Source organism: Chaetodon trifascialis, chromosome 3, assembly GCF_039877785.1.
Source record: "Chaetodon trifascialis isolate fChaTrf1 chromosome 3, fChaTrf1.hap1, whole genome shotgun sequence".
Taxonomy (NCBI): Eukaryota; Metazoa; Chordata; class Actinopteri; order Chaetodontiformes; family Chaetodontidae; genus Chaetodon; species Chaetodon trifascialis.
Window position 1 is genome coordinate 25,280,123 of NC_092058.1, and position 24,175 is coordinate 25,304,297.

At 41.6% G+C, this 24,175-nt stretch overlaps 1 protein-coding gene and 1 non-coding gene across 2 annotated transcripts; one reads left to right on the forward strand and one right to left on the reverse strand.

Annotated features, from left to right (window-relative positions):
* Positions 1-1,898: 1,898 nt before the first annotated feature.
* On the reverse strand, positions 1,899-23,883 carry LOC139329569 (protein kinase C delta type-like). Its single transcript, XM_070959960.1, has 17 exons — positions 23,695-23,883; positions 11,873-12,003; positions 11,361-11,633; positions 8,924-9,092; positions 7,794-7,825; positions 7,610-7,695; positions 7,085-7,214; positions 6,860-6,960; positions 6,629-6,713; positions 6,254-6,381; positions 5,126-5,299; positions 4,844-4,935; positions 4,677-4,739; positions 4,350-4,488; positions 3,839-4,027; positions 3,522-3,650; positions 1,899-3,376 (listed from the first exon to the last, which is right to left on the reverse strand). Exons 2-17 carry the CDS (start codon positions 11,979-11,981, stop codon positions 3,218-3,220), a joined length of 2,058 nt encoding a protein of 685 aa, XP_070816061.1. The 5' UTR covers positions 11,982-12,003; positions 23,695-23,883; the 3' UTR covers positions 1,899-3,217.
* Positions 10,948-11,019, forward strand: trnae-cuc (transfer RNA glutamic acid (anticodon CUC)). The gene has a single exon. It is a non-coding gene; the product is annotated as a tRNA-Glu (tRNA).
* Positions 23,884-24,175: the final 292 nt, after the last annotated feature.

Below are 24,175 nucleotides of genomic sequence, written 5' to 3' on the forward strand. Positions count from 1 at the left end.
TTAAATCGCGAGACTTCCGGCGTCGCTCGAGCAGCGTCCCGCTAGCTTGACGCAGTTCTCGTTCACGACCTCATTCCAATATGGCACAAATGGCCACTGCGCATGTTCTGCCGCCTATATGCCTCTGAGCCCGGCTACATCACACTGACTTCCATCTTCACACACACAATAAAATATCACACAACCAGAATCTAGACCAAAATCTATATTACGCACAAAAGAAAAGAAAAAAAGCAGAACGGCTTTCATTAGCATTCATGCTTATACGAACGCGATGGTTCACGTGAACAGTCGTTCAAGGGTTTTATCCCCAGCGGAATCAACACTTAGTTACTGGTTGAGCTGGAATTAATTGCACATGTAATCGACCCACTTTCGATAAGTGCCGTGTTTTTTGCTCCAAAAAATAATACCATTTATAATGAAGTAGCCTATAGATTGTGTTATTGAAGATGACCTCGAGTTGCTTAATTTCCTCTCAATATGATATTTGTTAACTAAACAAAAATGCGCAATTAAAGGCTGAATGAGCAGTTACTTTTTAAAATAAACCACAATAACGCCCTGTCGTGATGGCTGCATAAAACTGTACATGTCACTCCTGGTACGGTACTTCTGCTGCACGAGGATCTCAAGTCGGGTTTTTTTGAGGAGAGGGAGGGAGAAACTGCTGGAAATATGCCTTGACACTGTGAGTGCAATGCTCAAAGTCCATCTATTCCCCACTACAAATGTGCTTTCTTTATTAAATGAGCGTATTAGTCGTTTCGGAAGGCGTTTCTGGGAGCCTTCAAACCTAATCTGTAGCCCGAAACAGGTTTTGCCGCTCATTTGGACCACATATAGGATACTGGCTCAGATCATCCTCCATAATAGACCAACCCATCGGATGTCTATTATAACAAAAGAAAAAAATATCCGCGTTTTGCAGGCGTTGAGGTGGAAACAGTACAATAAATGCGGGCTACAGAGAAGCAGTCGGATCTTGCCTGAACAGTCGAAACAATCGGAGAGCCATGAATAAATCAAAAGGGGGCAGGCATTTACTCCCAAATTCGTTCAGTCATTTTATTAAAGTGCAGAGCTGCTCTCTCTGTAAGCTTTCAAACAGAGCACCAGGCAACTAATATAAGGAAATTGGGGTTATTAAATAAACACATAGAGGCAAAAAATTGATTTCGTTACTTCGCTTTTTGGATTATGCGTTTTAATCTGACAATTGTGAGTGCTCGTTTTATTTTCAAAGGTGTACAACTTTAATGCTGCGTTGGTTTGGCTGTTTACATAAAGGCAAATTTCTCAACTACTTGGAGCAGGTTTACTGCTCACTGCATGTCGCCGCATTTCTTTATTTATTTCTTTATTTTTGCTTCATGTCTGGTGTTTGCTCCATGTCCACATCCTGCAGCAGGCAGCGGATTACTGCTGGGGACAGAGGACGAGGACAGGTCATGAGCCGTGCGCACTGCAGGAATGTCTCATCGTCTCTCGTTCACACGTTACACGAGGAGGTGCAATTATAGCACCTGACCGCTAGATGGCAGTCGACCCCGATAGGTTTTTCTAAAAATCCCTGCGGTACCTGGACATGTTTTGGTGCCCTCCAACAGGATCTCACGTTGTCTGAGGTGGGGTACTGCAGATGTCACACGGACCAATGTAGGCATATAGGCAATATAGGCCTAAAATATAGCAAACAATCACTGGGAGCCAGCAGTGACCAGAGGACCACACCATAGCAGCAGGAATGCAGTGATTAGTGCTGGAATTTCTAAGGTGTGTGAATCTTTACAAAAGGATTTCTGTTTTTGTAAGAGCTTCTGCATATGAAGCCTTGAGACATACAAGTTTACAACACATGTTAATGCATTTAAGAAAGAATCCAAACAACAGTGGCTGGCAGGGATTTAGAGTTAACAATGTATTTATTTATAATCAGATGTAAAAGATGAGGAGTATAAAAAGTACACCCGTTACTCACAGACAGCTCATAATAATATACATATTCATTTTCCATATACAGCACTATTATTTTCACATTCAAATTCCTACATTCAAGTAATATAACACATATAAGACCCTATGCTTACAGTGAAAAGCCCATCCCTCCCACACAAAATGACACATCCTTCAATACATCTAGATGTGCCATTACTGCAACTTTCCAGTAAGTCTGATGACAGCCCAGAAAATTAATATTTTGTATGGAATGATTGTTTGCACTCTGCTCCAGTTTCACGTTCAAGAGGTTGGACACCAATGGCACAAAAAGACTAGAAGCCTCCCATGCAAAAATCCTTTGCTAAACTTAAAAACAACAACAACGACAACAACAAAAAAACAGATTACTTCTTGTGAGGGTATGTGAGCCTCTGGGGTGTGCTTAGAGCACCTCCAGTTTCTCAAGACATACGCAGTCAGTGAGGGAGGGAACTATTCGCTTCTGCAATAACATTATTTCAATTCAGAGGAATTCAACTTCCCCCGACTTTGTAGCACAAGTCTTTTTATGATGCCCATATATCTGCCAGACATCGGCATCACAGAATCAGGGGATCATTCAACAGCAGACAATGTTACCGACTACAGTGCCAGCAACTGTACCTTAAAAAGAAAAACATACCCACACACTTGTGTGCATGTTGTAACACACAATTATACACAGGTGGAGTGTAATAGGTGGCATACAATAGGCAAAGCATACAGGGCGAGTACCACTGAACTCTCTTAACTTGCACATGCAATGCTGGAAGTATATATTTCTAAAAACTCAATAAGGGTGTCAGGCATGTGCCTGTGAATAAAATACTTTCAAATACAGTACATGAGATGATTCGTACAGATTCAAAGTGGGATCACAAGGAAAAATGACAGAAAAGTAAGAAAAGACAGAACACTTCATTGACTATTCCCCCTGCATTGATTACTGTAGCACTGGTTTCTTCAAAATCTCCCTTAATTTCATAGAGCTTTATACTGTTTTATACACCTATACAGTTTGACAGCTGAGACAGGATTATTGCTTTACATGTCAGCAAACATCCTTGTTTCATTTTTATTTCATTTCTCATAAAAGTATAGTTGAGCCCAAATTCTTTGAATTCCTTGTTATTCATCCAGTTGAACTTAGACCATATGAAGATAAAGGGAATAGGACAAGAATCTATTTCGAAGTGCAGGGCCAAGAACGTGCCCACAGGGGAGCCATTTTGGTTTTTCATTTGCTTATCATGTGTTCCAGTCTGGGGTTGACAAAGGAAAAGCCAGCAAATGCTCGCTGGTCCATGGAGTCGATGAGGTTCTTGTCTGCATGGGAGAGCCGTGGCTTCTCGCTCAGGAACTCTCGGTCAAAGTTGCTGCAGTCGCTGGGGGATTTCTGTGGGTGGAAGGTCAGTGATTTCAGTCAGGTTAATGCAACAAAGCATCACGTAATCAGTAACCTGAATGCATTGAGTCATATTTACACAAATGCATTTTAGGAAAGATATAGTTTGTTCAGACACAAAATCATCGGCTCATACCACTTTGGGCTTAAAAGGAGGCTCCACTCCTCTCTTCTCCAGTGCTGGCCAGTTGACGGTCTTGAAGAATGGGTGTAAACGGATGTCTCCTACCACCCCCAACCTGCGACTGGGATCTCTCTCAAACAACTGGAATGATGATGGAGGGAAAGAGAACGGGCATTTTGATTACAGAAACAACACAAAAAAGTCCATGTGCTACCATGTTGATATAATGTATTCACTGAACCCCATTCATGTGTATGGTGTGAACACAGTGCTTGCCTATGTGGAGCAAAGCGTCCCTAATAACACTGTATAGCTGTCCTAATAGTTACCAGCTCAAGCAGGCTCTTGGCCTCCTTGGTGATCCAGCGAGGGTAGTGAGGTGTGTCCGACCTGATGGACTCAAACAGCTCATCCTCATCGTCGCCTTGGAAAGGTGACTGGCCAATCAGCATCTCGTACACCAGCACACCGAAAGACCACCAGTCTACTGAGAAGGTGTACTTCTGTCCCAGTAGTATCTGAGATGAAAGACAGATTCACAAAACATCAGAAGTTAGTCAACAAGGACACACACTGCCTGGATGGAAGCACTCTGCTGTTGTTCACCAGTACTGCAGCAGCAAAGTGAATGTCTCTTGTTTAGGGACATGTGCAGACACTGCCATGCCTCCTAATGACCCATAGGGGGCACACAGACTGTGAATGGACAAGGGGAGGCATGACACTGAGAATGGGTGTTCAATGGGTGTCAAAAAAAAAAAAAAAATCCTAAATTGCAGAATAAGTATGTTTGATAGAAAAGTAGTGGTAGAAAATGTGTCAGCCAGCCCTGAAGCTAACCTCTGGAGCGATATAGTCCGGTGTCCCACAAAATGTGGTGGCTCTGGCCTCTCCAAACACATTCTCCTTGCACATGCCGAAGTCTGCTATCTTTATGTGTCCGTCCCTGTCCAGCATCACATTGTCCAGCTTCAGATCTCTGAGGAAAGACACAGAAATAGATATAAAACAAAGTACAACCAGTTATGCTACAATATATTCTGTTTGAAGTGCTGCAGTCAGAAATCCAGAAAGAGATTCAGTTCCAGCCTACTCCTGTAGGAGTAGCAGTAACAGGCTGAATGTAAAGACTGTAGATACCAGTGTGTAGTAGCTGTAGGGTCTTACCTGTAGATAATTCCTTTTGAGTGGAGGAACTGCAGTCCCACAATAATCTCAGCACCATAGAACCTGAAGGTTGAAATGTGCAAAACAACCATTAAACATGGTTTTGTGAGAGCTCAAGTTATGTTAGCTCTTAACAGTTGCTGTATACAGTATCCCAGTGTACTTACGTGGCTCTGTTGAGATCGAAGCGACCTTTGTCTTGGATGTGGAACATCAAGTCGCCTCCATTCAGGTACTCCATTACAAAGAAGAGGTGCTCCTGTGCAAACAACACATTACTGTCAGCTCACTGTCGCAGACAAATGAGACATGAAGAGTCCGTGAGAGAGAAGGGATTCAGATAAGAGGGGCTAGAGTACAGGTCTTTATCGCTCTTACCGCCCTGGTTGATTACCTATCAGGGAACATGCTTTTTCACTAGTTGAGATGTTCAGTGTGTGTGTGCTTACTTTAGACTGGAATGTGGAGTAGAGATGTGTGAGGAAGGGGTTCTCCCAGGCGAGGGCCAGGACTCTCTTCTCAACCATGGTACACTCAACATCATCATCCATGAGGACAACGTCCTTCTTCAGAACCTTCACAGCAAAGTACTGCCCCTGCCCCTTCAGCTCCGCCAGCAGCACCTGAGGTGTCACAGCCACTTAGAGTAAGTACTACATCAGTGTGATCACACCAGTTTCATAAAGTACAATCACAGCAAATGACAATTACACGAGGAGGTTATTTATACATCCTCCTCTTTTTGGTGTACTTGCATGCTCAATCTCAATGTACCTGAATGAGGACACTGGATGTTTGATGCACTGCCACTGCACTACACTGGGCCTGGATATAAGTGAACCTTCTTCCCTCTGCTTCTCTGTTTTCCTCAAATAGGTCAACCTTCAGAGGCTGGATGTTTCTGTCAAACGTCACCTGGCATCTATAGTGATGGATGGTAACTAAGCTCTTTTGTTATCGAAACACAGTCTCCCACTCCAACCTCAGTGTCATTTAACAGCCAGTGGGGAGCTTTATTGCTCTAGAAAACCTAGTCAAACAAAAATTAGGTCAACTACATCTAAGGTGGTAATTAGTTAATAAATTAATTATTCATAAATTATAAATTAAATAAAAAAATAAAAGAAGCCTTGAGGAAGGACAGTGAAAAGAGACAGAATACACAAAGACACAGTAACATGATAAGAGTCTGTCTCTTGTAGATGTGTGCCCTTCAGTTTGTATTAGAATTCACCTTTGTTTCATCATTTCAAACATCTTCACATATTTCTTTTTCTCAACAATGCCACTTTTGCTGACTCCAAACTACATGAAACATAAAGATATGGACTATTTCTCTTCTCTCTTTTACTGCCATTTTCATGGTAACATTTGTTTTGGTAGTTTTCATCTACAAAGCAACAAACTTTTCATGTGGAACATTCACATACTTTCTGGATGAATGGGTTTTATTTTACCATACAGCATGTGTAACACCATGGGCATAACAAGTTAACAGTGTCTTCCAATCTTGTGTCACACAATGATTTCATGTTAAATTCAGGAAAGGATTTACAGATGGGGACTGTGGGGCCTACCTTGCCAAAGCTGCCTTTTCCCAGCACCTTGTGGAATGTCAGGTGGTTCATGGTGAGGCGTACCCGGGGAACGGTAGGTGTGGCGGGAGCTGGGCTCAAGCCCTCATGGGCCTTGCCATTGCCATCTGCTGTAAATACACATTTGCAAGCACAGAGTAAATACGTATGCAAACCTGAATGCAAAAATGCATGCAGACTTATTAACAAGGTTTTGAGAATGTAAATTAAGTTAAACAGACTATCACCGACTACTACGACTACTTGTCACTGTCAGTGACAATATCACACTAAAATAGGTCTAATATTGTCACTGATAGTCTTTAAAGATTTAAATCAAGCAACTTTGTGCTGTGCACTACAATGAACATATCTTACCACTAGGGTCTGCTGTTGCATTACGGATGTCTTGGTAGACCCCAATGTCTGCTGCATTGGAGTCGTCAGACTTCTTCATAGATTTCTAGGGATGAGAAATGTTTGCTGAAACATTTTTGACATTGTGCACTGACATCAATCCTTTGTTCTTATTTTTGTTTAACACTGGCCGGCATAAAATAAACACATAGGCCACACAAACTGAAATAAACAGTCTGTTACTGTGCAAACCTGAGAGACTTGAGACAGAGCCTCTGCCAGTAGTTTCTGGTTGATTCCACACAGATTGGCGACTTTCTTCTGACAGTAACTATGTACGTTCATGCCACAGTCTGGTCAGCCAATAAGAGAAAGGAAATACAATAAAAGAGAAACATGTCAAAATTAGAAGGCAAACATAACATCTGAGACAAAGTAAAAGAAAAACAAAAGAAAAAATGAGCACATTAGACTCACCTTCACATTTAAGGCCCTGCCTGTAGAGACCCCACAGCAGACTGCCACAGTGGTCGCAGAATGTGGGGCTCTTGTAGTTATAGTACTTGAAGCGATGCGGCAAATCAATCTTGAAGCGCTCTTTCTGAAACTACGAGCACACAGAAATTCATTGAACCCACTGAAAGCTAATATCTGATCATTAAAGTAGACAAGTGGGACTATATGTGTTGCCAGTTAAGTTGCTTTTGAGTGGCAAGTAAAAGTCAAAGTGAAATTCCACAGCCAATCCTTGAACACGTCTCCAATGATTTACATATTCACTCTAATATAGTTACTGTTTGTAAAATTTGGTTGTACTGAAGAATTTGATCCTTGACTCAGTGATGAATGAACTAAAGTCATACAATAAAGCTGGAGAGAATATAAAGTCAGTATCGAATCAGTAATAAAAGCTAATAGTGCAAAACAACATGCAGTTGATTGTCAGTGTCAGATCTGACGTGAGGCTGTGCATTAATGTCTGAGAACATTAACTTTGCTCACCACCGTGTCACGACTGTTGGCTGCTGTTCCGGTGCACCTGCCGATGATTATTTCGGTGCATTTCTTGTGGATTGCTGCGTTGCATTCTGAGTGAAATAAGTGAAACAAAAATTGCATTAACTGTGAAGAATTCAAAAGGATAAAATATGATAAGAAGGCAGACTGCTGTTCATGCAACACTCACGTCTGCACTTGTAACCTTGCTTGTTGAGCCCCCTGTATGGGAGAAAAGGAATATGATTAAACTCTTGCAGTGGGTGACATGAAGCAAAAAAAAAGAAAAAGATTTTCCTTTGCCCTAATTGAGAAAAAATATGGCAGCTGATACTACAGTAATATAACCAGGATGGTTTTCATTTCTGGGATTGTGGTTATGACAGTGATGTGCTGTAGCTAGCATGCAGATAAGTAGAAGCCTTAATGAACAACTTTAATATCTCCTTTATGCAACAGCTACCAAACTCCATCTGTACTGTCTGCAAACCTTTCTCCAAAATATTATGCAAATACAAAGAAAACATGGGAAAAGCAACTTGCTACTAAAGTTGACACAACAATGACTCATTTGCTACATACCAGAAGATACTGTTTCTTTCACATCATGAGATTGAAACAATGTATAAAAATACAAATATGCTCAGATGATAAGTAGCCACAGTGTCACGCACATAGTAAAGCAAGCATTAGATTTCTTCAAGTCTGTCCCTGAAGGGGATAAATAATACTCTAGTTTAGCAGATATGGGAAGAGCTTGGCTCACAGGTTAATGCTGCTGACATCGTTGGAAAACAACATGACAGCCATGTGGGATTTCCCAAGACAGAGACTCATGCTCACAATAGCAGTCCTGCTGTTGTTCCTTCCACTACTAACCCCCCAGCCCCCAAGGACTGCCCCATTTAAGAAACTAGAAATGCTACTAATTGGTCTTTTGAGAAACACCCTTGGGGGGGCTGGACTTTTCTTATTGGACAACTTATTTTGTCTCATTTGTTACCCAGAAAACATAGTCAGTGACAGCACAAATGGTCTGGAATTATCAAAGTTGTGCCAGTGGTATTTTGACAAAAACACAACACTGATTGTAATAATAATGCAGAGAAAAACAAGAGGCAAAGTTAGCTGCTTCTGCATAAGTCCTGCACAGACAGAGCAGCATAGGAAATAAATACCCTAATAAGTACCTCTCCCTGGAATTCAGATGATACTCAAGACGTAGTGAGGGTCAAAGTCAAAGAAGTATCTGATATGCAGGCTCAAGTACTCAAACATAATAGTGACATAATGTAACAAAGGCAGGACTTGGCATCTCACCACAAGAACTCTCTGCAGACAGAGCAGAAGGTGGGCTGGCCGAAGAAGGTGGCTGTAAACTCGTGGTTCTTGATCATGTGAACCTTGGGCTGCTTGAAAGCTCCTCTCCTCCTGTTGAGGGTTGTGACTCCATCCTCAGGAGCAACATTAATTGATGGCTGACTAGCCACTGTGGAGAGAGATCAATTTACAAATCAAAGTGCTGTATTTATTGTCTATTCAAAACAGATGTCGTTGCTGTATAGTGAGTCATTGTCCAAATACACTTCATTGATTTGCAAAGACAATTAAACATGATATCAAGGATGCAGTGAGTTAACAGTCATGTTAATTATTTATCTAATAACCAATTTTTTTTTAAACATTCAAGCTGATAACATTGATTGATGTTCCCTAAATGACGTCACATTGGACATTATCGTAAATTATTAAATATAACCACCTTGGGGTATTTAGTCAAAAAGCCCTATTAGCTAAAGAAGGAAGCCACAGTCACTGCTGCTAAACAGAGGGTAAACACAGAAAAATGCCATCTTGGATAAGTGGCTCCTGCTGACGCAAGTCAATGGGGTGGGGTCAAAAGCCACCCAGAGAAGACAGTGACAGCAGCGTGAGAGAAGTAAACAAAGAAGGCAGAAACTTGGGAAGAGATGGGGAGGGTGGGTGGGTGGATGGATGGATGGGAGAAAGGGACGCATGATTCAAAAAAGGAGTAGCGCCTAAAGAGACAATTGATAGACAGGGAAAAATGGGAAGAGTGATGAGGTGAGGGAGATAAACTAATTTCCTCTGCCATTCTAGTGACAGATGTTTATGTTTGAACAGCGCTTCAGTGAGCTGAGCCAAGAAAGTGGGAGTGAGAGAAAGGGCAAGAGAAATAAGACAGACAGAGGAGGCAGACAGCATTGAGGGCTGTTCACACATGCCTAAAAATACCCCAGGCTGCTTTTCAGGAAACCTGTGGAGTGTGTAGGAGGGAGCTGATGGAGTATAGAGCTCTTTCATAACAGTAGACACACTCCCCTCCCATGACCCTCTCCAACCCTGAACAGCGAACCCCCGACTGTGCTCCTCCCACACAGAAACTCCCTCTAAATGGAACTGGTTTATAAGTCTCACTCGATTGCAGTGACGACCACAAACTGGGTTCCCTGTCTGGGGTGGTGAGCTGGCAGATAAATACAACACTCTCAGCCGCAACTGCTTTCCTTCACTTCTGCTTCTAACAGCTGAAGTGAAACTAAAATAGGTTTTTGATAGCAGATAATGATCATAATATGATTTTGAACTCAAACTGCCAATGGTGGAACATTTGTGCTGCTATTCAATATGTTTAAGTGGCTGAATTATACCAAAATATCCCAATGATTCAATATTTTCCTTTCATTCTTGACAGGATAGACCATAGTGATATAAAACTCTTGATGAAAAACGTAATACAAATGCTTAAAATTTAAAAAAATCAAAAAAAAAAAAATACCAATGTAGGCCTTATATACTGCAGTGTGTTTGTTAAACCATATCCCTACATTAGTACACTGTATCAAGAAGAATAGGCATTAACACTTCTCATTATGTATGAGAAGCCATACAGTATACATATACACTGTTACTGTGGTCAGTATCTTGGCTATTTATTCAAAGCACAGCCAAGCCTGAGGCCAAATTCCTACATGACCTTGAAGGACTGTTACTGGCTACATGGCCACACCTGTAGTCAGCTGACAAGCTCAGTGAGACATGTCACCTGCATGCAGATTAAACCCTGACAGCTTGAGGTAGACAATTTATGGCGGGGCAGTTGGCCCAGAGCAATGAGGACTCCACACTATAACAACCTAACATGTTAAGCTGTGGTTGTGAGTGGGAAGTGCAGGGAATGAACATTCTTTCTGCCTGTAGAGGGCATTTATGTATCAACACTGACAGAGAAAGATTTTTTGTGGGTCTATTTGAGAGTAGTGGCCAAGTGGACGGGTAAGAGGAAGGGGACAGGGGATTTTCCCCAAATACCATAGCCAACCTCCCTGGTGGTCTAGTGGTTAGGATTCGGCGCTCTCACCGCCGCGGCCCGGGTTCGATTCCCAGTCAGGGAATGATGTTTTAAAGGCAGTGTGAAACATATTTTCTAAATTATCAGGTCCTACAGGAACAACATAATTGCCAAAGTTGGAATACTTTTGGTTATTTGATATGAAAGATTCCTGTCTAAACTGTTCATTTGAACTAAGTTTGGCCGGGTTAGAAAAAGGCAATGTGATGTCACATATTTGAGGCTGCTTGATAGACTACTGGCAGATCTAAAATAATATCTAGGAATGTGTTTTTCTCTTGAACTTTAACTTGTTGATATTTAGTCCTGCACATCAAATGTTACAGAAAAACACTGAAGGTTTGAAACCAGGTTTCCAGGGGCTTTAAGATGTAGTAGTTCTACCTGTATCAGTGTCCTCCAGGAAGAACTGTAGAGCTATCTGGACCTTCCCTGAAGGATGAAGGTCCACCCAGAACTCAACACGGCCGTTGGTCTTGGACTTCTTACAGCGTTCTGCTAACACATTCATGCCCATCGTGGCCTTGGCCAATGGCTCCTCATTGCTCTGCATGAGGACCACTTCTAGGACTCGCCCTTCATAGATATGAGCATCAAAAGTGGACTTCCAGGCTGGATACATGGTGGGCTTCCTCTGGACCAAGGTCTTTCCTCGCTCTGTGAAAGAAGATTGGAATCATCATTGGGAACAAAATGTTTGTCTTACTTTTCCTGTTTGTGACAGCATGATGTCCCTGGAGTGAGTATAGAGTCAGTTTGCTTATGGATTTTTGAGGTCAGCAGACGGTGGCTGTTAAGGCAATTAAGTTCAGGATGTCTGGTCTCTACATTCACTGTGCCACTCCACTGTCTAGATAAAATGACAACTGCATACTTGTGTGTCCATCTGCACATACCTGTGTTGACAGACTCCTTCATCTTGACGGCACAGATGGGAGGTTGAGCTGGAGGAGGCAGTGCGCCCACGTCATAAGCATTGAAGGCAATGCGCAGGAAGGGTGCCATGGTGACTGCTCACCTAAGCCTCCTGGAACAAATATGGTCTCACAGTTAGAACATCTCACATACACACCCACACGCACACACACACACACACACACACACACACACACACACACACACACACACACACACACACACACACACACACACACACACACACACACACGCGCGCACACACACACACACACACACACACACACACACACACACACACACATATATATCTTGTACTTGGATTGCTTAAGTTCTGCACTTAAAACAAGAAGGAACAGAGCTGGTGGTTAACAGTGTCCTCAGATGGGAACTATAGAGGAAGTAGAAGTTTCCAACTCAAGACACAACTTTGGAAACTACCTGTTAGTAATGAGGAAAGAAACAAGAGTAGTAATCCCAAACTGTGCACATGATGTGCACAGATGAGGGAATGAGAGATAGAAACAGAAAATCAATAGGATTACATTTCCAAGACAAATAGAGACACCCAGTGTTTGGGGTGGGGGTGGGGACAAAGTTAAAAGTTAAGCTGTGAAGTCCAAGTCCCCTTTTCTACTTTCCTGTTTTCACATTGATTTTGTGGGATTTTTTTACAGCACATTTTATGGTCTGTAATTCTGGTTCGCTGCATTTGCGGCCATTCTTTTAGGGATTTGTGGAGCACTACATCATAGAGAATTGTTACACTAGCACCGGTCTTGCTGATTTTCTATATAAGTCAATCTAAACTAGCATCAAGCATCTAAAGCAGAGATCTGAAAACTGGAATGTTAGATCTATTATGCAGACAAAGAAAAAAACAAACACTTAAAGTCACTTGTAAAGATAAAGTAGAAAACTGAAACAGAAAATACAACTTCCTTAAGTATTACCTGCTTGCTTCATTCAAGCTGAATTACACCACTGACTGATGTGTTAATCGCTACTTTGCATGTGTTTCGTACACTTCCTCTTAAAATGTTTCTTGTCGAGTTTGAATGCAGTCTTTCAGGAGTCATTCTTTATCTTGGTCCGTTCAATAAATCATTACATAATAACTATAGGCCAAGTTATCAGAAGTTTTATATACTGTGTGTGTGTGTGTGTGTGTGTGTGTGTGTGTGTGTGTGTGTATTTAATGATCCTGCAATATCAGTAAATATCAGTATGACACCACAGAGCTAATCATAAGGTGACACTTGTCCAGTGTTTTCGGTTGTAGGATACAGTGTTCAGGAAATCAGTGTTCTTTAATACTAAACTGTCTCAACTTGAAAACAATAACTGAAACTAGAATTGCTTCCCCTCAAGGGGCCTTGTTTTAATAGAATCCAAAGGGTGAAATTTTCTAAACTTGGGGGCCAGCCAGTCAAGCCTCATGTTGTGTAAGGAAACTGTGCTAACAGATACTTTCATGTTATCAAAGCTGCTATGCTATGTCACACTCTCACAGGACCTGGAGGGTATATTTGCCCACATCCTAATTCCCAAAGCGGCAATAAAGTCCCACCAAATTCCTCCACACAACACTTTCTGTGAGCTTCTAAGTTCCTTAACTTGAACTCATGTAGCTTTAGTCTCTTGCTCCATTAACATAATCTTGGCTTAATAGTCATTTCAGAGACATGAAACACCTGTGATTTGAGGCAAACACCATCTTACTCTAACCACACAAGGATGTATAGCTGCTTATTTAAATAATAATTCTGTACAGTGATTTCTAAACGCACAATTCATAGAGATACATCCTTCAGTGAGTGAGCATGAACAAGGAAATTAAACTCCTGCACAGGAACGCACTGTAGCTCTCCCTATTTCTGCTTAAATAATGAAACATTCATAAGGAGACAAGCTTTGTTTATGTTCATGTTGCTTTTCACGTGGCTTTTGAGCTCTGGAGTTTTAGAGAAAAGAGGTCTTTAGGTTCTTAACAATTCTCTTACTGCAGCTGATTTCGTGGAACGAGGAAACCCTGTCTCTAATTCTCTGCTGCTTTCTCTAATCGCTATGTGGAGCTGCTTAGCAGTACAAGATGTTACTGTGTCTGCACTGAACAGGTCTCAGATGTAAACCTGTGCAATGCTATTAATGCGTGTAGGTGAACATGATTCTTGATACATTGCCTCCCTCAGGATCTGTAGGGTTTAGGAGGCAGCGGGACCTACAGAGGCAGTCTTGTGTTCTGGAGGTTGTTGGTTTGACATTCCAACAGTCTGGATGGGGAAGTGAATGATTAACACTGGCATCTCAGTAGCCATCACGAAGGTGCCCTTTGAATACACTTTTTACGCCCCAAGCCCTCCAAATGTCAAAAGTTAAACAGCACATGGGTGAAGGTCTAATTTAAAATGGCACATGAACAAAGTCTTTGACTGGGAATGACTGACAGTGACTGACAGTGACTGAGTGACTGCTGGCTGTGGCTAAGAAACACAGCATGCATTTTCAAATGTAGGTTAGTAAATCAAAGCCAATTTCAGAGTGAGAAAATCTAATAATAATCACCCTACAAATGCCATAGAGTTAGATGTATTGCATATGTTCTACTAGATGATCCAATTTCTATCGCAACAAGAGCCGCAATGAATATTAATTGTCAACTATTTTGATAATCAATTAATAGTTTCACTCATTTTTCAAGCAAAAATGTTAAACATTTGCTGGTTCCAGCTTCTTAAGTGAAGGGATTTGCTGCCTAAACAATGATGAAAATAATTGTTAGTTGCAGCCCTAATCCTCATTTTTCCTTTGCAGAGTTGCACTCTAGACAGGTCACCAGTGCATCACAAGGCTGACATACAGACAGACAGACAGACAGACAGACAGACAGACAGACAGACAGACAGACAGACAGACAGACAGACAGACAGACAAGCAATTTCCAAATTTAATAAGTTTGGAGGAAACTGAAGCACCTGGAGGAAACCCTCACAGTCCATGCTCTGACATGTCCACACAAAAAGCAGTCAGCCAGTCAAACCATAGCTCTGAAGTCACAAATCCCTGTCCAGGTTTAAATGCGTCAAGATGGAAGGGCACCGAGGAGGACCATGTTACCATTAAGCTGAAGCAAGGACATGTTATCACATGAAAAGAGTCTAAAAAACAAAGCAATACAACAAATAAAATAACAGAAATGTCAGAAGATGACAAATATATGCACAATAAATGTGTATATTGATAATTTATATGTGAAATGATACACAGACATGAATTTACAACATATAGAGTTCAAAATGTTGATGTGTTGCATTGGGAAAAAGCTACAGTAATACACTGTGTTAGCTACATGTTTAAATCTTTAGCAAATTCTATTTAAATTGTGCATTGTGCCGTCCTCCTCAGCTGTATCTCCACTGGGCTGAGAATGACACATCTCTGTTGTTGCTGCTGAAGGCTCTGACTGACCCTGTAAGACTGCTTGGGGATCTAGAAACTCTTAAACAAGCGACTGTTTCTGAGTGAGGTCAGGAGGGTTGAGAAACTGTTAAAGCTCTCATGGTACTGCCCACGCATGCATACATACGGACAGACACACACAGAAAAAGTAATAATCAAAGTTATGGAGTTTGTGAGAAGTAAAATACACACAAAGACATAGTTTTTCAGTTTCAGTTTTGTCTCCACTTTATACACACACACACACACACACACACACACACACACACACACACACACGCACGCACGCACACACGCACGCACACACACACACACACACACACACACACACACACACACACACACACACACACACACACTATGTACATACACAGAGGCATTGGTACATAGAAAAGAAAGCCTTGTTTCCCCAGAGAGAGTGGAAAAAATGAGTGCATGCAATTGGGGAAGGGGTGGGTAGAGGAGAAGAGCAAGAGAGAGGGAAAGAAAAAAGGCTGAGAACAAACTGGAAGGCAGGCCAGTGGACATACATTACAGAGAAATCAGACTCAATGATAGTACCAGATCTGTCTTCACTGGATCCAGCCACAATGAGGTTAACTTAGGAGATGGATATTGTCCATGTGCGTGTGTGTGTGGCCTCAAGTAGCTATTTAGTTACCCTGAAGTAAGTCATTAGCTTTTGTCCTAAACTGAAATGACTGGCAAGTGCCAGTAACTGTAAAACTGCACTACCTGCCCGTGTTAACTCTGTACAACAGAAAAGAATTAATAAATTATACACTTGCTGGAAAGATGGCCCAGTATGCGGAAAACATGACAACAGCAAGATGTAAGTAACTAGAACATGTCATTAAATGAGACTTGACTTGACATGAAAATTGCTGTTGTCCATCTTATCAGCTTGGAGGAAGTTTAAGTGCTCCTTTTCCCATAACTACAGTGCAGTATATGCTTTGAGCACAATTCAGCAACTATATAAAAACAGATTCATGAAGCAGTTAATCCTGCGATGAACAGGACAACAGAACCCGCAAGTAGCTAATATTTAGGTTAGTATACGGCAATGAAAATGTCCTTTAGTTTGAATGATGTGTAACCAATCTCTCCAACAATATAAAGAGATCACAATAATGAGGCCAGAGGTGCGTGTTTGTCTACGATAGGTTATCATCAAAGTCATACTCCACCACAAACAAGTCAGAGGTTTGGTATGTACTGAATTAATGGACCTTTCATTTAGGGGATGGAGTGATCAAACAGGTCTGACAGGCTGGGGAGCTTCTGTCTGTCAACCTTTCATTGGCAGGTCTGAACAAAGACAGGTGCAATTAGACAGACAGCAACAACAACGGAGTTTCCTTCACATATTAAACAAGAATCGTTGTGTAACATGAACTTTTTGTGCCATTAAGGACAGCAACTTGAATTGTGCTACTAGCAGAGTTAAACTATGATCAGAGATGATCAGATTATAGATTATTAATCCCTTTAGGAAAATTCTTCTTATTTGTCAGCCATAGAGCAGCCTGCAGAACATCTCAAAGGGATTCAGTCTTGATCAAAGATATATTGATTCTAAATTGTGAATGTAGAATCAACTTGTCGAGGCAGATGGCCACCCACCCAGAGCCTGGTTCTGCCTGAGGTTTCTGCCTGTTGAAAAGAAGTTTTTCTTTGCCTCTGTTGCCAAGTGCTCGCTCGTGAGGGAACTGTTGGGCCTCTGTAGATAAAACAGCTTGGCCTGTACCAGCTCTATATGGAAAGTGTCCTGAGACAACTTTTGTGGTGATTTGGTGCTATACAAATAAAACTGAACTGAAAATTGAATTGAATTGAATGTTTGACAGCACAGCATTCCTGAACAGTTAAGCCTTACTTGAACAAGGCCACCCTTTTGCTACACAAATGCAAGGAAGGTTTGTTTATTTACAGGAGTATGGGTGTTTACATCCTACAGAGTAGAACTTGAAGACTTTTTGCGCAATACATTACCCCTCAATTTTAGGACAGTTCAGCAGGATAGCAATCTCAAGGCAACCAATTATTTCTTCATGGGCAGACAGTGGAATGTTCTTGTCCTCTGAACAGTGAAGTCAGTTACCTGACCTCAGTCCAGCTAAGTATGTGTTTCACTTGCCAGACTCAAGGCATAAATCCCCTGAAAAAAGCAGGAAGTGAATATGGCTACAGGCCTGTTAGAGCATCACCAGCAAAGACACAAAGTGCTTGCTGGTGTCTATGGGTTGTAGACATCAGACTGTCACATACTGCAAAGGGAGGCAAATATCAAACATGATGACTTTACATTAAGCTTAAGTTGGGAGTCTATGCATTAGAAGGGCTACAGATCCTGCATTGTTCATGTGATGTGAATGTAAACACCCTCAAATTATGGCTGAGGGTGCACTTTGGCCAGACAGTCTTTGTTTGATTTCAAATTCAGCGAGCTGGAGTACAAGGCAAACACAACCAGGATGTGTGTGTCATTCGTTTAAAACGAAAACATGGATAACAGATCTTTTTCGTAGCAGACATTTTGAGTTGTCATAGCGGGAAACTAATAGCAATAAGGATGGCTCAGTTACACGACCTTGAAACTGTCTCACCTAAATGGAATGCAGCAATTATTACTGTTGTTAATTACACCTGTGCTTTTCCTATTGTGATATGTCAACATGTCTGCAGTGGAAAAGGGTCGATTTAAAGTTGATTTAAATGCTCGGGTTGTAATTCTGCTGTTTCTAAACCAACAGGGCTTTCTCATGGACGATATCTGACCATGACAAAACAAGAAAAAAAAGAATGATGGCTGAATTCCATTCAGCTTCCTCAGTTTCAGGGTCCTGGTAAAGTCAAAATGTCTGCTGTGAAAAAGGCATTTCAGTAGAACTGACAAAATCTATGTTGACTCAGCATGTTGATATCTTTTGACCTGACTGATTATCCTCACAGATGTTTTCAATACAAATATGTTAGCTGGTGTTTGTCTATTAAGAGAGGGAGCAATGGGGCCGTCAGAGGGCTTTGAAAAAGCTGGAAATTATGACTGCCTCAGTGACAGAAGAAAACCTTCAGCGATGAAAACCGGCCTTACAGGATGCTAAAAGCAGCTCGAAGATGATAAGTAGGACACAGGTAACAGATCAACCTGTTCTGAAAATTTCCATCGAGCAAAGCTTGTCACAGCAAAATCAAAGTTACCTAACATGACTAAAATAGAGCTGTCAGTTCATATCATACAAACCACTGTGAGCAAGTCAGGTTAGGTGCTTTCTGACTCACTGGATGGTGACCTGTTGGTGCTGTCAACCAAAGCTAGAAATTGTTTAACACATTGGTATACTATATAGTGTGATGTATTTGGTACTCAGAAATATAGAGAGAAATGTGACAGAGGATAATGAAGAAACATGATCAAAACACCTTTCATTAAACGGTTAGACAAACTCTGGAGTCTCTGTTCTCCCACTTTCTGCTCCTTTCCCAGTTACTTCAGGAGACTGTGCTGTCTACACAAAATGACAGAGCAAAAGAGGGAGAGAGCGAGGCGGAGTGAAAGACACAAAGGTCTACAACAGACCCACAACAGCCTGGCTGGATGACGGTGAGCCGGTGGGTGGACTGGCAAATTAGAGCTGAACAAACATGCGCCACATGATTATAATGAACCTGAGCGAGCGTGGTCACACTCAGCCAGGCAACACTCACGCCTCAACCTAATAAGCTGTGTTGTTGTGTGTGTAAACATCTATTGCATTGTGAAACCGCTCTTTATGATAGCACAAGAACAAAAAAAAAAAAAAAAAAAAAAAAAATCCATCCTCACTGGAAGTTAAATAGTGATCACTGAAAGCGGCTGTTTCTAACCGTGACAGCACTGCTGATCGTAGGCATCTGCTGGGATATTGTTTTCCTAGCTTCACATACACAAACTAGAAAGCACTCAAGAGAGTACATACTGTACCTCTGGCAATCCTCTACATTTACCATTTGAATCATTTTCACAGTTATCTGTCTTTATCTGGATCTGCACTCAGATACACATGGTGAAAAGAAATCATCATCAATCGCCAAGATTTTTGGAGAATACCCAAATCCTGTGACTATCAGGGCTTTGCACAGATGGACTGTGTAAAAAATGAGTCACAATAAAGACCACTGAGTTTTGATGACATTTGGACATGTTGCACACAAGCCTTCAAGAATTATGGCAATTCAAACCCCTGATTCCCAAAAAGTTGGGACGCTGTGTAAAACATAAACAGAATGTGATCACTTGCCAATCCTTTTTGACCAATACTCGACTGAAACAGTACAAAAATAATGTATTTAATGTTTGACCTCATCAGCTTAATATATGCTGTAAATATCTGCTTATTCTGAATTTGATACCAACAACACATTGTTGGGACAGGAGCACCTAGAGACCATAAGAAGTTGTGGAATGCTGAAAAAACACCTGTTTGGCAAATTCCACAGGTAAACATGTTAACTGCTAAAAGGCCATAGCACCATTATTGGGTATGAAAGGAGCATCCTGGAAAGGACAGGAGTGTGTGCTGGGAAGCACTTTGTAAAGTGTTGTCAGTAAACATAGTTCATTTGCAAATGATCATTTTCAGTTTTTATTTATGTTTTACACAGCATCCAAACTTTCTGAAATCAGAACTGTATGTTAAATTGTTCATGCCTCCAAGAATTTGGCTTACCAGTTACAGAAAAATGGTATGGAATATTAAAAAAAAACTATTGAAGAACTCTCTCTGAGGTTAAAACTAGCTAAAACTTGTAGGAGAACTGGTTAACCGGAGTTTTGCTGAGTTTCAAATGGCTGAAAATTTGTGATGGTGTGAATGGGAGTGGTTTGTAAATGTAAATGTAAAGTGACACACTGAGTACAACCAAAAACAAAATCTCCTTGGTGGAGGTAATAACATGAATGATAGGTAACTTTTGAGACCAATCAATCATTTGATTTTCTTTTTCATGCCCAGTTTTGACACAAATTCATGCACAAAACCTAGTTCTTACAAAACTTTTCCACAAGTCTTTCACTGAGGCAAGGTGGCATTTATTATTCTTGCATTAACACCGCCTCAAAAGCACATAACTGCACTTGTGCATGCACACTAATAACCTTGAACAAAGCAGCCTTTAATGAATTTCAGCGGAGACTGGCTTGAAGGAATCAAAGCCTTCCTTTCTTTCAGTAACCAAGGTTAATGTCTAACACACCGCTTCATAAGCACCCCCCTCCTCCTCAAACACACACACACACACACACACACACACACACACACACACACACACACACACACACACACACACACACACACACACACACACACACACACACACAGGTTTTGTTAACAGACTATATGTTACAGATGTTTTCTGGGGAGACACCAACACCTGCAGGTACGAAATAAATTTTACTGCCCTTCTGTGATGTTAAATTCTCAGTCTGCCCGTCTTTCTCTGACACACTATCGCATACATGCACGCACACACGCAAACAGCAATCAGCTCAAAGAAGGACAGAAAAGAGAAGTGGGTGAAATTTGAAAACGAATGAGACCTGAGCAGAAGTTGCTGGTTCAAGGTCAGAGCCAGATGAATGGCTGTTGTTGTGATGACATTTATTCCAGTGTTACTGAGTGCTATAATTTCAGGATGTGCCTTGAATGACGCAAGGCCAAATCAATGCAAGTTGTTAATAACTGATGTTCAGACTGACAGTACATTGTCACTCTTGTGGAGTGCTAACCTTTTTCTGATTTTCTCTCCCTCCCCCTGAGTATCACTGAACTGTTTGGCTCGGTGTCAAACCTGCCATACCAGCACGGAATGAATCCTGCCATTGTGTGTGTACGTGTGTGTGTGTGTGTGTGTGTGTGTGTGTGTGTGTGTGTGTGTGTGTGTGTGTGCACGTCTTCTCTCCACATGCATTAAGTGCGGTGTCCATTTCTGCCACGCTCACAGTTCACAAAGCCTTGGTTAACACAGACAAAATAGCATCTGAGCATGAAGTGCCAAGCAGGTGCAGGTGTGTGAGTGTAGGGGAGAGTGAGAGAGAAAGGGACAGACAGACACAGACAGAGACAGAGAGAGAGAGGTAGTGACAAGAAGCCAAGGCGGGTAAAGGGCTTATCATCACCCAGTGCTGATTTAGAAAATCCATGCCAAACGCCTGTTTGTGTGTTCTTCTACCTGTGTGTGTGGAATTATTTATAAGATAGATACTGTACTTTTATAATATCTGCATCTAAAACAAAGCGTGTGTGTGTGTGTGTGTGTGTGTGTGTGTGTGATACTTTTTTGTCAATGCCACAATTAGCTCATTACAAACACACTCAAGTAAACACTTTTTTACTTAATGAAATAAATCAAATTTCTGAACTGCATTGGTGTTTAATATTGTCTCATGACAAACAGCAGTACACCTTTGCCTGATTAAGTACAAAATTAATAAAAATCATTATGTAAATCTGTAAATATCCCTTTAAAATCATAAAGTAGACTAATTACTGATGTGATGGTTTTTGACTTTTCATTTGCTGTACCTACTGAGGCTGACTCGACTCTGCCATCCTGTCTCAAATTAAATGATCAATTATTCATACACACAAATCTTTCTAATATCAGTCCAAACACCGTTTGAAACATACGAGTCAGTAATGTGTTTATTTGTGTGCTGTACTATCAAGAGATCAGAGCTGCATGGGCAACTCCTCACTGAGCAGAGTCAACTGTGTCCTCCAAGCAGCACATGGAGTCACAGGCCAATATTGACACATCCCTAACTGCAGGCAGATAGTATTACCTGCGATCACAATGCTGCATTGCCTCCAGAAGATAGCAACGGGATAGTGTCTGGCCACAAACGCAGAGCTGTGTTGTAGTGTGTGACACAAGACTTTCATAAGCAATGGAGGGAATATTTCATAACAGGATAATGTGTTTGGTGTACCTAGGGAGCTGACAAGCCGTGTCAGAGGGCTGAGTTGTTCACAACCACGAGAAGGCAGAGTAATCTTCACACATGAATTTTGTCATCCTACTGACAGATATAACTTTTTTCTTTGACACAAAAACTGACTGGCTGACCAGAAAAGACTATGATGGGTGGGAGGGAGTTATATGGTGGTAATTCCACTTGCTAAACCTGAGTGCAAAAGAACCTTTGACATCTAAGGCTCATGGACTTTAGTCTCAGCTGAACAATGCAAACCGGCTCCAGTACAAGTTAGACCGCAATGTGCTAAGTGCTGTTGTTCATCATCTGTTTTGTCTTTGTAATGACCATGACACATACCAGAAACCAAAGGATGAAACCTGGGATTTAATGCAAGTAAGGTAAATTAGAACTCCATTTATCTACATTTGTACTTCAAGAAATTCGGCTCATATACACATTTTGCGACTGCATGTACGGTGAATAATCACGATGTGAATTACATGTAAAACTCAGTAGTTACACATTGTTACAGTCTTTGGGAGTCAACAGAGAGATACTATTGTCAGTGCTCCATTTGTGTCCATCTGTAGGATCACTAAGAGGACCCCTTACTTGCATACGTTCAAACACCCTGGATTAAGTTACTGTGAAGGATGAATTTGAGCATCCATGAGCAAAAATGTAGTATGTTTGTCAGCTTGCCCACATGAATTATTAAGGGGTTTGACCACTATATTTGAACCACCCCAGTCAAGGACATTTGACGTTTGACATTAAGGTGTTTGAACGGGTATGCTATCAAAGGAAAGAGTTAGCTCAAGTTAAAGGGTCACATTTCTTTTTTGAGTTCATCGTGGTGGTCGTCAGCATGATGAACACCACCCTTTACCCCACATTAATTTTCCATTAACATTAGCTAGCTAGCTACATCATTGAAACAGACTCCTCTGTTGCCATTGGATACAACACTTAGCTAGAGCACTTTATGAAGCAGAAAAACCGCCTTCCTGGTGATGAAGGTTGTCCCCCAGAGTTTGTTTTGTTCATTAACCGGACCTGCAAGCACTGAAACATGGCTTAAGTTACGTAACGTCAACTGTGACACAACAAGAGAGGGAGACATTCCGCGACAGTAAGTCGTCTCATTCCCAGAGAAGTCTGACCACAACTACTACTGATGTCAGCCGAGGTTTGCTGTCGAGCTTCGCCTCCCTGAGAGACACAACACCAACCGAAACCGACTCAGAGCAAAGACGGGAGACTCTTGACACCCAGTAAGCTACAACAAGCCGGCAAAAAGGCGCTGTAGTCCCAACTGTCTAACAACACCGAGCTCAAGTTTTTCCAACAAGTTTAACCGCTTCACGTCGAGCTGTGACTTACCGCTTCCGCCGAACTGGAAAGTGTGTTGTTGGTCGCGAGTTTATGCCGGGTTTGGTCTCTGAACCAAGGCTTTCTCCAAGGGTCGAGAAAAAAATTCAGCGGTGTTTAAAAGGAAGCGTTGAAGTCGGCTGCTGTTAAGTGGAGCTCGCTCTCTGTGTGCCTGTGCCTGGCGCTGTGCTGCGGCTCTGTGGCAGCGCGCGGTGCAGAGGAGTTAAAGTGTGACGTCAACCAGGTGAATTCCCAAAGTCGCGCGCGCGCGCACACACACCAACACACGCAGAAGTGAGACTCCGTAGTTATTCAGTTCACACACAAGCCATAAAGTCATAATACTGTGGTGGGATGGAACTAGGTAGTCTACATTTACTCGTGTACCTGTGTCTTTTTAATGTCACTTTACACTTCTGCTCCACTACATTTCAGAGGCAAATATTGGGCTTTTTACCTCACTGCAATTATCTGGCAGCCTCAGGTACTTTAC

Excerpts from the sequence above, each read along its gene's own strand:
- LOC139329569 (XM_070959960.1), bottom strand. The coding sequence starts at position 11,981 with ATGGCACCCTTCCTGCGCATTGCCTTCAATGCTTATGACGTGGGCGCA. Across the intron at positions 6,961-7,084 it reads GCAGGGCCTTAAATGTGAAG|ACTGTGGCATGAACGTACAT; the intron begins GTGAGTCTAATG and ends TTGGCTGACCAG. Across the intron at positions 4,740-4,843 it reads TTCGATCTCAACAGAGCCAC|GTTCTATGGTGCTGAGATTA; the intron begins GTAAGTACACTG and ends TTCAACCTTCAG.